Genomic DNA, 13,730 nt, shown 5'->3' with positions numbered 1-13,730 from the left:
CTCAGAGCCAGCAGTGTGGGCCGGCCAGAAGGCGGCGGCAGCAGCAGCAGAATCGTCAGACCACCTTCACTAAAGCACCACTGGGATTTCCGTGGCATCTTTTCTAATGTTTGTCATTATGCATAAGTGAGTTTTTTTCTTTTTTTAGTATTACTTAAATCATTTTTGGAACAATAGGATAAAAACATTTTATAACCTTTGTCCCCTACTCCTGAAAGCAATTTCTAGAATGCTCAGGGTGAAGGCTTCATGTTCGACTTGCACAGGCAAATACGCCTGTTCTTGAGTCTGGCTCCACAGGCTGGGTAAGCAGCCCCCAGCACACCCTCTCAACTCTGTAGGGAGGAAAAATGCTCTCTCCAGTTTTGCCAGTGAAAAAACTGAGATGCTAAAGGAGGAAGTGACTTTGCCCCTGCCTGGTCCCACAGCCAGCTCTGGCAGAGCTAAGCCCAGTAAAGGTGACCTGCCCAAGCATGCAACAGTCTGGTTCTAGCTTCTGGAAAAGCATTCTCAGCTTTAGGAGGAAGCCCAAACCCCTGGCTTCATTTCTCTTCCACCTTTAATGGCTCCTCTCTGCAATCTTACCACACTGCTCAGGAAAACAGCTGGGACACACCTGGCTGCTGACCCCAGGGCCTGAAATGGGGTAATCAGGGTAATTCCTCATCCGCTGCTGTGCAGTCTGGGGAGATCAGTTTTCCTGAAACAGATTTTAAGGCCCCCAACAGCATCTGCGTCAAGTGGACAGCAGGTGGCGCTGCCTCCTTGCAGAAAAACAGCCGAGCGCAAAAAATCCCTGGGGTGGTCACAAGCTGCCTAGCCTGGGGAGATCAATTTTCCTGATGAGACTGATTTTTAGGCCCCAACAGCATCTGTGCGAAGTGGACAGCAGGTGGCGCTGCCTCCTTGCAGAAAAACAGCCGAGCGCAAAAATCGCTGGGGCGGGTCACAAGCTGCGCTGCAGGAAGGACCCTGGTGCTCGGCTGCCTCTGCCCTTCTTGCTGGCAGGGCCACATGTACCAGGCGGGGCCCGCTCAGCCTTTGGAAAAGGATTCTGTGACTGTGGCAAAAGGACACGGCTGTGCTCAGGAGGCCTAAGGGACTTGTCAGGGCCCCAGACCTAAGCCGGGGTAAAGCTAAGACTTGGGCCCCAGACTCTCTGCCCCCAGAGCTGTGCCTGCCTGTCTCATTACTTCTTTCTCAACCAGCCAGATGGGCAAAGCTGGCGCCCATCCTCGCAGCCCACTGCAGCCCCTCAGCTCTGGCAGCAGCTGCCCCCTGCACTCAGGGGAAGTGTCCTCTGGGCATTTTTGCCCCCGCTAGCTCTCAGCCAGTGGCCCCCGCATACCTCACCTCAGACACCCACATAGAGAAGGAAATGGATGGAGACACAGCACAGCAAATAAGAAAGGCAGAGAACAGCAGTCTGTCAGAATCACCAGGAAAGGGCCAGTGCAGAGATCACCATGAAGACTTAACATTTTAGCAGAACGCTGGTGGGGAGGATGAAATGTCAAATGTGAGCAACGTTTAAAAGGCAGTAAAATCCAGGTGTAGGCATGGTGGCCAATTTAGGGTGAACACATGGGCCCCTCTGGCACCCGCAGCAGACATCAGTAGTGATCCCTGTGCCCCGCTCTTGCTGGCTGAGCCGCAGTGACTTCCACAACGTGTTAAGGCCCATTACCTGCTGACATGGACAGATGCAAAGCTTTCTGCCTTTTACCAAAGGAGCAAAGATGAGGGCTCCCTCCCTTACTCTCTTCCCATTCTCCTGGGGTGGCCGGGCAGTATCCTCCCCCACAGGCCTTCAGGAAGCACCTGGCTTGCAGCTGACTCAGTTTCCAGAATTTTCATTCTCACAGCCCCTCCCCCCAGCTAAAATAACCACCTGAGGCTTGCCGAGCCCACTTCCATCCTGCTCCCTTTATAGATGTGTAAAGTATATGATGTATGTATGTATAAAATATATTATTAAAGATATTAACTGCATACACATTTCACATAATCCTTGCAGTCACTTTTCAGAGGCCTACTTCGCAGCCAAGGTAACTGAACTGCGGAGAGGAGTCCGTTTGCCCACCGTGCCCTCGTGTGCAGAGAGAGAAGCGCAGACTGCCACGGCAGCTGACCACATTGAGCCAGCAATGCCCCCATGCCTGCCTTCGCTGGGGATTGTCCCCTGCTTGCCACCTGAGGTAGGAATAGGCAGACAAACCCAGGGGTGTTTTCTAGAAAAGCAGGGCCCTGTGGAGGGGTGGGCGGCTTCCACCGGATCACACGGTGCACAGGGCAGAGGCGCGCTGGGGCCCAGGGCTGCTCGGTCAGAGGCCCCCGGGAGTCCCTGTCTTTTCAACTCAATATCCCTGATGAGACCGATGTTTAGGCCCCAACAGCATCTGCGCGAAGTGGACAGCAGGTGGCGCTGCCTCCTTGCGGAAAAACAGCCGAGCAAAAAAAAAAAAAAAAACGGATCCACACTTGTGGCCAGCCCACCATGCAACAGCCCCACACAGGCCTTGTCCTGTTGCTGGAAATAGCCCCGTATTTGATTGCATATGTAGATGGAGAAATTGAGGCATAGAGTATTGGCATCTTGTTTCCTGGTGCATTTCAGAGATGCAGGTTCAGGGGATCTGGGAGCCCCTCTTCTGTCCCCCTCTCCCTGCCACCGGCTGCCGCAGCAAGTCCCCTTGACTCTGCCAATCTCAGTGGTCATCCTGTGTTTTTACCGGAGACTATCTGGACACTTTTTCCAATAAGCAGAGATGTATGTCCATAAATTGCAAAGGCCGGAATGGAGCTGATGTGTGACCGTGTGGTGTGGGCATTTGGCACTCCGGATGGTTTAGCAACAATGAGCCCAGGCCCTTGAGTGCTGAATTGTGAGCAAATTAAACATCCTCACCCATGTTGGAGGGCAAATTAGCTCACTTAAGCCTTAGAAGAGTCCCAGGAAGCATGTACTACTGTTTCCATTTTCCAGATGGAAAGGTGTGTCTCAGAGAGGCTCTGTGACTCCCTAGGGTCTCACAGCAGAGTCGGCCTTGGCACCAAGCCCCTCCCTGCTGGGTGGGGGAAGGCTGTGCTCCTTGCAAACGCCAAGCGTTCATCTCTTCACCACAAGCAGGGCCTCAGGGGTAACTCGAAGCTGCCACAGCTTGTCAGAACAGAGAGCTCATTTAGTGGTTGAAGAGTGCCGTGTGGAGCCAGGCACACCAGGGTTTGCACCATGTCCTGGCTATGTGGCCTCGAAGTGCTTGCCCTCTCTGTGCCTAGTTTCTTCACTGTAAGCTCTTCACAGATCATTCACTGATTTAACCCTCACAGCAATGCTGTGGGGGCCTGCTCTGACCATTATCCCCAGTGTACAGATGGGGAAGCCGCGGCGAGCAGAAGAGAGACACCTGTGCTAGCGCACAAAGTTAAGAAGCGGTGGAGTTGGGACTCTAACCCAGGCCCTCCGACTCCAGTGCTCTGATCCACTAACTATATCCTTTATCTGCTCCTCCTGGAACCACGGGGTCTCTAAGCGTGCAGGGAGACCTGCGGCCAACACAGCTGTCTCACTTCAAGAATGGGGTTGGGAGTCAGTTTTACTTCTTCGTATCACTTTTCTAAAGTTTTATTATTTTTTTAAATTTGGAATAAGCCACATCATTTGTGTAGTTAGAAAAAGACTACAGTAACTGACTCCCTGACCAAAAAAAAAAAAAGGCAGTTACCCATTAACAGAAGTCAAAGGGTCTGAAACAGGGTAATCAGGTTTATTCTTCGCATCCGCGGCTGCCCAGCCTGGGGAGATCAATTTTCCTGATGAGACTAATTTTTAGGCCCCCAACAGCATCTGCGCGGAGTGGACGGCAGGTGGCGCTGCCTCCTTGCAGAAAAATAGCCGAGCGCAAAAATCCCTGGGGCGGGTCACAAGCTGCGCTGCAGGAAGGACCCTGGTGCCCTGGGCTTCCTCTTTTGTTTCCCAAGGGGGTCTTTGACCCTGAGCTCTCTCTCTGGGATGGGCATCGCGGTGAGGGCCCCTGGGAAGTGAGCTGGTACAGCTGTCCTCCTGTCCCCGTAGACCATGTTTGCTGTGGCCTCACCCATCCTCCTCTGCCTGCCTCCCCTTGCCCTGCCCACTTTGCCGAGGGTGCAGCTCATTTAAGGTGATAAGCTTGCATTAAGGCTGCTTCACTTATGTAAGCCTCTCACAGCAATGCTTTGGGAGGCCTCTGCACCTGGACAGAGACGGCGGAGACTGCAGTGAGGCAAGTATTCACTTATTTAAGCTTCATTGCTGTAATGCTTAAAAATAAGTGAAGAATTTTTGCTCACCCAAGCTGGTGACCCTGCGGAGGATCACGGCAGAAAGCCAGGACCGGCCAGTGCTTCCTGCCTCACGGAAACGTCATGCACTGATTGATCTACGACATGTTTGGGGGGAAGTATCCAAAACAGAAATGTTTCTGTCCTCTTCCAGGGACGTTTGCAGACTCAGCACACTTCCCCTGTCCCAAACCCAGACCTGCTGAGGAACATGGAGTCGGGGTCACAGAGGGGTCCCTGCTTGTTTCCGGTGTGCTGGTGCCGGTTCCCATAAGATGACTGCAGTGGCTGGTCACAGCACTACAGCACTTTGAAGACCCCTGTGTGTGGCACTGCTCTTCCCTAAGCTGCCAGGCCACAAGCATAGAACATTGTCCAAAATAAGCCAGAGAGGACGCCTGCACCTGCCCCAGCGACCCCGCCTGCTCTTCCTCTTGGCTGTCTCCAGCAAGTGTCCTGCACTGTAGGGTGAGAGAAGGACCACCACAGGGACCCTGCAGACGCTGCATCTGGCCAGCTTTCTGAGTCTGCGTAGGACATTTGTGGTTGTCCTGGCCTTGGTGTCCTTGTCTCTTCATGGTGTCCACATGACTTCAGGTGTCCTGACGCTGGTAGCAGCCGGATGGTCCCATAGGACATGACCTTGTGTATTCAGCTGCTGGGCATCGTATGGCTTGGGCATCTGCTCCTAAAAGGACCACACACTTTCCCACCTCAATGCCAGCCACTATGCAACCACCACGTGCTCCCTGCCAGGGGACTGGGGCAACGGGGGACTGGCTGGTCTGTCTGTAATGACAGGTGTATGTCACCATGTCCATCACAAATCGATAGCTCCACGAGAGTTCCCCTCTGTCTGTCGTTTCATGCTGACGATGTTTTATTTAAGAGTTTAATTGAGCAATGAACACTTTGGAATCGGACAGCCTTCTAGCCAGAGTTGGCTCAGAGACGCCTCACTCCCGTGATGTTTCATGCTTGCAGGCACTCTGCCCCTGTCCACCCCCAAAGCACATGAAGGTATAGAATTGTCAAAGGCCTAGGTTTCGTCTCGGCCCCACAACAAGTCAGCGTCCCTTCCTGGATGGATGTGACTCCCTCCCTTGCTGTCCCACCCTGCCGGCCACATGGCCCAGAACATGCCTCAGGGCTCAGACACCGGCAAAGGGCCTTTCTACTTAAGCAGAGTCCAGAATGCTGAGGTATTGGTGCCCAGAAGTTTGCATAAGCAGAGTGTGGAGGTGGCCATGGTGCTGTGTGGCCGGCCTTACTCACCTTGAGCACCCATTTTCATCTGAAGTTTTTCTCTGCTGGTCTAAGGGGACCCCATGAAGCAAAGGAAGCTTCCACGGCAGGCCATGGTGGAACCCATGAATCACAGTTGGAGCTCTGAGAGGGTAAGTTGTGGCTGGCTGCTGGGCCAGCTCCCTGCCCTGCCTGCAGGCGTCCTCCTAGCTCAGCTGGAAGGCAAGAGGGGGTGTGAGAGCATGTGTTTGGAGCCCCCAACCTCCCGTGGTCCTGCCCATTGCTGCCCCTCCTCTGGAGGCTGGAAGCCAGCAGAGGCTAAATCATGTACCCCGCGTCAACTTTCCTTTTTCCACAAGGCCTTTTGGATGGAGGCAAAGGGGTATCCAGGAGCTGTGTAGTGTAATGGTGAGGGAAACAGGCTTTAGGGTCAGAAAGTACTGGTCTGAGTCCAAATTCCGCGTCCGACCAACCGTGTCTGGAGCAGACACTGACCCTCCCTGAGCTCAGTGTCTGCCTCCGAAAGTAATAAGCCCTGCCCTTATTACTCTGCAGTGTCTGTAGAGTAACAAGGGCAAAGCTTGGCCAGGAGCGAGCGAGGGTGGTCTGGGGTGGACTGAGATGCCTGCGTGGGAAGAACGCCTGCTCCGGCCCGGCGTGCATGTGGTATGCCTGCAAATGTGGCCATGATGCCTGTTTGCCTGGCCTCCAAGTTCTCCCAACCAGCTGCTGCAAAGACACGGGGGCCTGATCTGGCAGGCGGGCAAGAGGGGGCAGCAGAGGCCACTCATAGCAGCCTTGGCCAGTGTGAGAGAAGAGACCCAAACTAGTGCTCACCAGTACCGCCTGGCTACCTGAGAACCCCGTGGACCCCTGGGTCTCCCTCCAGAGATTCTAACCAGGAGCTGTCAGAGACCCCTCAAATCTGCAATTTAAACAGACACCCCAAATATGTCTGATGAGGGTGATATCTGGGCTGAACTCTGATAGTTACCATCAGAGGCGAAGCCACTGGGCTCAGGGGGCCCCTGACCTCCCTCTACCCCACGGGGCCATCCACAGGACTCTCAGCAGGGCTAGGAGGGTCAGTGAGGTTGGGGGATATTCTGGTGACTGGTTTATGTTGGCGCCTCAAGCCCTAACCCACTGTGAAAATTCTCTCAGCATTGTAAGCCATCTTGCTTCTCCCTGGGAAGAGAGGGAAAGTCCGTGAAGATGGGAATTTAGCTGTCTCCACACTGGGATCAGAAGTCCCTGAGCAGAGGACTTTGTAAAATATGGATTTTTGCACCTCTTATGGTTTCCACACCCCTCACAAGCAGACACACACACCACCACCGCTCCACACTGACCCCAAGAGATGTGCAGGAGAGAAAAGCCGGGTCTGACTAGCCACTCCTTTCTGGGTACCAAGGAACCAGGCCACCCCTTGACTCCTTAGAAGCATCTGCCTTATTAACCCTGGCGCCCATAGGTCCACCAGGGCTGTACTATAAAGATCAGGAAACCGAGGCTCAGAGGTGACTTGGCTTACCCAGGCTGGGGTGGCCGCAGAGCAGGAGCCCTAGCTCCTCTTGCCACTGCTTTGAGCAAAAGCCGCCTGCTGGTGGGTGGCTGGAAGGCCTGAAGCCACGCTGTTGTGGCTAGTAACCCCCTCCGGCCCCAAAGAGAAAAGAGAATAGAAAGTGCACACCTCGGTGGCCCAGGCGCCACCGCATCAGAAGCTCACACCCCAGGCGCCTTCCTGCCAGGCGACTGACGCTGCTCGCCTGTCCTGGCCCTGGGGGTGAGCTCTAGGAGGCTAAATCCCGTTTGCCTGGGGCTGAGGAGTTCGGAGGCCGCGCCCAGGCGCTTCTACTCCCTGGGGCTGCAACGGGAAAGCTGCTGAGGCTCGGGTGCGTCCAGGGCGTCGGCCCTTCGCAGGAACCAAGGCGTCCGCAAACGTGTAATCCACCCGCAGAAGCCTGCGGCGAGCGGCTCCTACCTCTGTTCCGGGGCTTTATTACAGCGGGGATTTCACGTAAACAGGCATCTTGACTTCCCTGTTTCAGCGCAAAACTCTTAAAATATATGAAGAAATTGTGAATTCTATGTTATTCCAGGACAAAAACCCCTAAGATCATACCCAGCTATTATGAATTTATTCTACATAGGGCGCCTCTGTGCTAGTGGATCCTTAGGGGTCCTTTACGCACGCACGGAGCATAATTTCGCACCAGACTCAGGAACCCTTTGCTTTTTAAGCTTGTGACTTGCACATAGTGGGCACGCTTTTGTGGCATCGCTCAGCGGTGGGAGCTTCACCCACGACCCCTGTGCAAGCCCAGCACTCAGTGGACCGGGAGGAAGACAACCCAGCCGAGCGCAGTCTCGGCGCTGCAGCCGCGGCGGTGCGAAACCTTGGACTCGGGTGCAGAGGCAGTTTCGCCTGAGTTATCTGGCCCTTCCGGGCTTGCCCGGAGCCAGGATCTCCTTGCGGGAAGGCTGGACTTTCCCTCTCATTCCCAGGCCTCAAGTCAGGCCGGAAGACCGAGGCCGATCACGGTCCCCGGGCAGTCTGGGCCAGTTTTCCTGCACAAGCCTTCTAGATCTCCACAAGCCTCCCGCTCCGCTAGACCTGGACACGGGTGCGCTGGGAGATCCCCCTTAAGCGAAGGCAAGGAGACCAACAGGAAACCGGGCTTTGCAGTCCCCCAGGACCCTAGTCCAGCGGCGCCAAAGCCACACACACCCAGGCGCATGGGGGACTCTGGCGCGCCAGGGCGCCAAGTGAGTGCGTGCAGGGACTGGAGACTCCGCAGAAGACAACCTGGGAGCGGGCAGTTGGGCTTCTCCAAATCAGCCCCACTATCCCGGAGCCTCTGTCCTAACTGGGCCGCAGCCTCTGTGGGAGAGAGGAAGGGTCCCTAGCTCCTCTATCCTGCGAGGCAGACCGGACGGTGGAGCAGCGTTCCCGCGCTAGGAGGCCGAGGGAATCTTCTCTGCACTGGGTTTCCCGGCTCTAGTGAGAGGCGGAGGGTGCTGAGAAGGAGCGCGGGGCCAGGCGTGTGCGCCCAGCAGAGCCTAGTCTGACACGTCGGCCTGCCAGAGACCCCAAGGGATGGAGTCGCCGACCTTTTCCTGTTCCCTTTATCTCGATTTTATAGACAGCTGTTAGTTAGGGACATCAATTGCCCACGCTAGTTTATTGATAATTTTGATGTAACAGAGCACTGGAGAAATTACCCCCACGTCCAAAATGTCAAGTCTGAGAAGAACCAGGTTCAGAGACTCAGGACCCCACAACGCAAGACACTGCGGGGGGTCTGGAAGGGCCGCACCAACAATGCGACTTACTGTGTTTTTTCACCTCCTCGGAATTGGAATAGAAAGAGGGTGGTCAGTGGAAGGCACAAGCGTTAAATATTTTTCCCCCGGAGGGGAGGAACTGTGACTTAGGAGATAAATGTTACAGGGTTGGAAACATGCCTGTCACTTTGCCCACCAAAGGCCCTTTTGCCTGATTCAGATTTTACTCAATTTTCTATTGGGGAAAACCAAGAACAAGGCACCAAAAAACCAAACCAAAACAAGACAAAACCAACAGTTACAAAAATACCCTTAAAGTTGATTGAAGATTTATAACAGCTACAATAAGAGAATGAGAAAGTCTGAAACCCAAAGTAAAACTCTCATTGGTCTTGTAGTGGCAAAAAATATATATATTATGTACATGGACACATATACATATATGTCTATATACCCATACACAGATCTGTAGAGTATACGCGCACATATATGGTTTACTTGGTGTTCCCTAGGGGAAGGAGGACTACAGAGTTCTTTAAACGTTTGATTATTTCTTTAAAACAAGCAATGACATTTAGAGGGGCAGAGGGCTCTTCTTAAAAAACAGAAGCCAAGAAAAATAGTTCCTCTGGTCCAGATTTTACTTCAATGTGGAATGAAGAGTGAAAAGAGGGGGATTCGCCAAAAAAGAAAAAAGTATTCAGAATCACCCCGATTGTAAATTTTTAAAAGCCTAGAGATCCAAAGCCTGTTTTGTTTTTTTCTTTATTTGGGAGTCTGGAAGATATTTTGCAATCCCAATCCCAATAAAATACTCGTGCGATTTTATTTCTAGTTGACACAATTTTAAAGGCCATGTACAAATGTTACACATTTTTATTTTTGTTTTTTTTTTTTTTAGGAAAAAATACACAAAAGGCAAAACATCCTCAAATGGTCCTTTTATACAGTGCAGAAGGAAATTAAAAATTTCAAATACGTGTCACAAATGCTGCACTCTAGCAGCGGAAATGCTAAAAAAAAAAAAAAGGGTAGTCCTTCATATTATATATATATTTATATAAAACATATGGAAATTTGTTTTTACACAGATCTGTCTTTGTTTCAAATTTACAATGGATATCTAAAAAAAATTCTACACGGCAAATATTGCCAACAAAGTTACACCATTAATACTGATAAACGGAGGAGCCTATGCGGTGTTTCGATTATTAGGGAAAGAAAGTAGAATAAATAAACAGGAGCCTTGCTATAATTTTAAAAAGTGCCTTAACCTTTCTGCGTGCCCGCAATCCTGAATCCGCGCGGTCACCGGCCGTCCCAGTCCCTGCATCGCGCTGTGTTCGGCTCGTTCTTGGACCAGAAAGTTTACAGTAGAGGTTGAGAGAGAGAAAAATACCCACTGAAAAAGTGGAAATAAAATTCAAGACAAAACATAACAGAAGAGGCTGAAGCGAAGGAAGAAGAAGGAAATGGACGGGGTCAGAGGCAGAGGCCGGGCGGCCGCTCGCTTCGCGGCTCCTTCAATTTTCTGTTTAAAGACAAAGACGGACAGTGGCTTCCAAAATGCAACTTGTTCGCACAAAGATCCACCTGTGGTCCACGGAGGAGACTACGGAGGTGGGGAGGGAGATCCGGAGGGAGATCCGTCCCCTCCTGCTCCCCGAAAAAGACGGCTCTAAAGGGAGACTTGCACAGTCCAAGACATTCTTTCCAAAAAAAAAAAAAAAAATTAAAAAAAGATAAATACTCAACCAAAAAATAAAAGTATTTGATAATGATTGGTCTCACATGTTTGCCTTTCTTCTAAAAATCTCCCCCGACTTCTGCCCTTGGCCAGGAAGGAGGGGGACCTCAGCAGAATTTCCGTGTGGATGAGGAAGGCTTTCCCCGGCACAGCACCGTCTCAGCCGGGTTCAGCAGGATCAAAAACGTTTATTACCGATGGCTGCAGTCCGATCAGACCCACCACTACCATTTCTTAACATTTTTGAGGGAGTGGGGAAGGAGATGCCGACCACAGCGCTGTGTCTTTGCGTTGGGGATTCCTTGCCAAAAATTCAGGCTGGGGAGGGGTCGAACCCTTTTCTTCTGCTGACGGTTATACCTCGAGAATAAAGCAGTTTCTTGTGCCGGTCCAGGGTCCCTGTGACCCGCCTGCCTGCACCAGGAGGGCTTGCAGCAGCAGCCTCACATCACACAAGGCTTGATGTCTTGGTAGGTGACCTGCTGGTGGTAGTAGGAGCCCCCGCCGGCAGAGTGCATGGAAGAGGACGCCATGGCGTTGAAAGAGAAGACAAACTCCTTTCGGTCACACATGCTGGGCGACTGGGAGTGATATCTCGGGATGCCTGCAAGGCGAGGTGACAGGAGGGGTTGAGGGAGCAGAAAAGCCATCTCCCCACCGTGTTCCCGGAGTCTCGACATTCCCACCGTGCACCCCAGAAAAAAAAACCCAGAACACTTGCCATGGCCTCCCTCCCGGCAGTGCCTGCCTGTTGTGTGCCTATCCAGCCTTGGACACTGTGCATGGGCCCAGGGCTTCTAGAAGCCACAAGGGAAGTGGTGAGGGAGGCCAAGCTCTGCCTGAAGACTCCAGGAAGGGCCCCTGACTCCCATGGCGGCCACCATCAAGGCAGCCACCTCCCGACCTGAGGCTTGGATGTCTGTGTGGAAGGAGAGGCCAGCGCCAGGCCAGCAGCAGGGGTGAGAAGAGGCTTCTCCATAGGACAGGGCCAGGAGCGGGAGAGTCCCCCGTGGAGAGGCCGCTTAAGTCCTCCAGGCCTGGCTCCTGCCTCCCGCGGCTGCTGACAGCTGACCCTGGACAGGCCCTGGTGAAATCACTCCAGCTCTCTCTAGAGCTGGGCCTGCAAGCTGTTGGGAGGGCTGAGGCAGAATCAGGGGGCGAGGCTGCTGCGCCTCCCTTGGCAGATGCTTCTGCTTGTTGGGCCTGTTGGGATATCAGGGGTGCTGGAGGTGTGGGTATCTGAAAACTTGGATTCTAAGAAACAAGAAATCCCCATGGCCCGGCTTGCAGCTCTGATCCTCCTGGGCCTGGCCATGGCACTGCCCTGCCCCCGACACCACAAAATGCCAGTAGACTCAGCTGTGGCTCTGCCAGGCCTAGTCCCCCGACAGGCTTGGGCTGAGCCTCTCAGTGCTGGCCGGACGGCTTCGGCTTCGGCTTCGGCTTCGGCTTCGGGCCTAACTCTTCCGCTCTGCCCAACCCCAAGCAGAGGCAGCTCTCCAGGCAGCCTGAGAGCCACCACCAGGGAGGGAGGGTCATCTGGCCAGGGCTATGAGCCCTGGGTCCACACCAGCACCTTTCCAAGGTGTGAGGGGACTTAAGGGATGCAAAAGGACTTAGGGCACTGGGTCTGGGGCCTACCTGGTCAGGCTTGGGGCAGCCCGCAGCTGGAGTTGGAACAGAAAGAGAAACAGATTGTCCCAAACTAGGGTCAAGAGCGCTAGTGACTCTTCAAAGGGGGAAAGGTGGGGCCAAGAGGCATCCTGGGGAGCTGGTGCCTCCCCTCAGCCTTGGGATAGAGGGGATCGATCCCGGCTGGGTCTCGCTGCCACTCAGATTCGTCTTCCCGGGGACCAGGGCGCCCTCTGCTTCCCCACTCACCTTGCAGCTCGGCTGGGGCGTTGTGGCTGTTCTGGTGCAGATATGGCTGCTCCAGGGAGTGCGTGGAGAGGCTGCCGGACAAGGGGTTGGCCGCGGGGTTACAGGGGGACAGGGGCTGCTGCTTGATGTAGGAGGCGCCGCTGTTGAGCGCCGCAGAGGCGGAGGGCGGCCAGGCCGCTGCAGAGCCGGAGTATACGGCGTGCGGCTCCATGACCCCGCCGGCGCCTGTGGGCAGCAGCGGGGAGGCAGGCACCGAACTGTCGTGGTGCGGGTACTCGCCGGCCGCCGTGCCGCCGCAGCTGCCCATGTACGAGTGGCCGCCGTTGGAGGGCAGGTGGGGCACCGAGTGGCTGGGCAGGGCCATGCCGTCCACATTGCCGGGCAAGTGGCCGTTCATCATGCCCAGGCCGCCCTCCAGTGCCAGGCTGTTCGGAGGGCACGAGAGGCCGCCGGCCGAGCCCTGGAAGCCGTAGGTATCCGGGAGGTGGTTGAAGCCGAGACCGTTCATCATGCTGTACATGGGCTTGAGCGCCTGGCATTTCCTTCGGAAGCCGCGAGGCCGCCGGCGAAAGGAGCCCTCCTCGAACATGAACTCGCTGGCCGGGTCGATGGTCCAGTAGTGGCCCTTGCCGGGCCGCCCGAGGCCCTTGGGCAGCTTGATGAAGCACTCGTTGAGCGAGAGGTTGTGGCGCACGGAGTTCTTCCAGCCCTGGTAGGAGCCGCGGAAGAAGGGGAAGCGGCTCTGCAGGAACTGGTAGATCTCGCTGAGCGTCAGGCGCTTGGTCGGCGAGCTCTGGATGGCCATGACGATGAGCGCGATGTAGGAGTAGGGCGGCTTCTCAGGGCGCCGGATGCCGGCGTTCGTCTTCTTGGCCTTGGACGGGCCAGACGACGCGGGGTCCATGGCCGCGCCGCCTCCCCCGCCGCCACCGCCGCCGCCGTGCGGTGGCTGCTGCTTCTCGGGCGCGGAAGACATCGGGTGGCTGCTGCCGCCGCCGCCGCTGCCGCCGCTGCTCTGCGCCGCGGACGGGCCGGGAGGAGGAGGAGGAGGAGGAGGAAGAGGGCGAGGGGGGGGAGGAGGGCGAGGGGGAGGGGGCTGCGCTCGCGGGGCTGGCTGCACCTCTGCCGTCATCGGCGGCCACTTCTCCCGAGCGAGCCGCGGCGCGCCCGCCCCCGCGCTCCCGCCCGCCCTCCCGGAGGAGCTGCTGGATCCGCCGGCGGTTGGCTCAGAGCCCCTCTCTTCAACTCC

General features: G+C 55.0%; 1 protein-coding gene across 1 annotated transcript; it reads right to left on the bottom strand.

The window, feature by feature from the left end:
- Nucleotides 1-9,711: 9,711 nt before the first annotated feature.
- On the bottom strand, nucleotides 9,712-13,515 carry FOXF1 (forkhead box F1). The gene is made up of 2 exons (XM_032284615.1): nucleotides 12,482-13,515; nucleotides 9,712-11,204 (listed from the first exon to the last, which is right to left on the bottom strand). Exons 1-2 carry the CDS (start codon nucleotides 13,455-13,457, stop codon nucleotides 11,044-11,046), a joined length of 1,137 nt encoding a protein of 378 aa, XP_032140506.1. The 5' UTR covers nucleotides 13,458-13,515; the 3' UTR covers nucleotides 9,712-11,043.
- Between the last annotated feature and the right edge of the window lie 215 nt (nucleotides 13,516-13,730).

Source organism: Sapajus apella, unplaced genomic scaffold, assembly GCF_009761245.1.
Source record: "Sapajus apella isolate SASKATOON/1434 unplaced genomic scaffold, GSC_monkey_1.0 scaffold15, whole genome shotgun sequence".
Classification (NCBI taxonomy): domain Eukaryota; kingdom Metazoa; phylum Chordata; class Mammalia; order Primates; family Cebidae; genus Sapajus; species Sapajus apella.
This window is presented reverse-complemented; position numbering and strand designations above follow the sequence as displayed.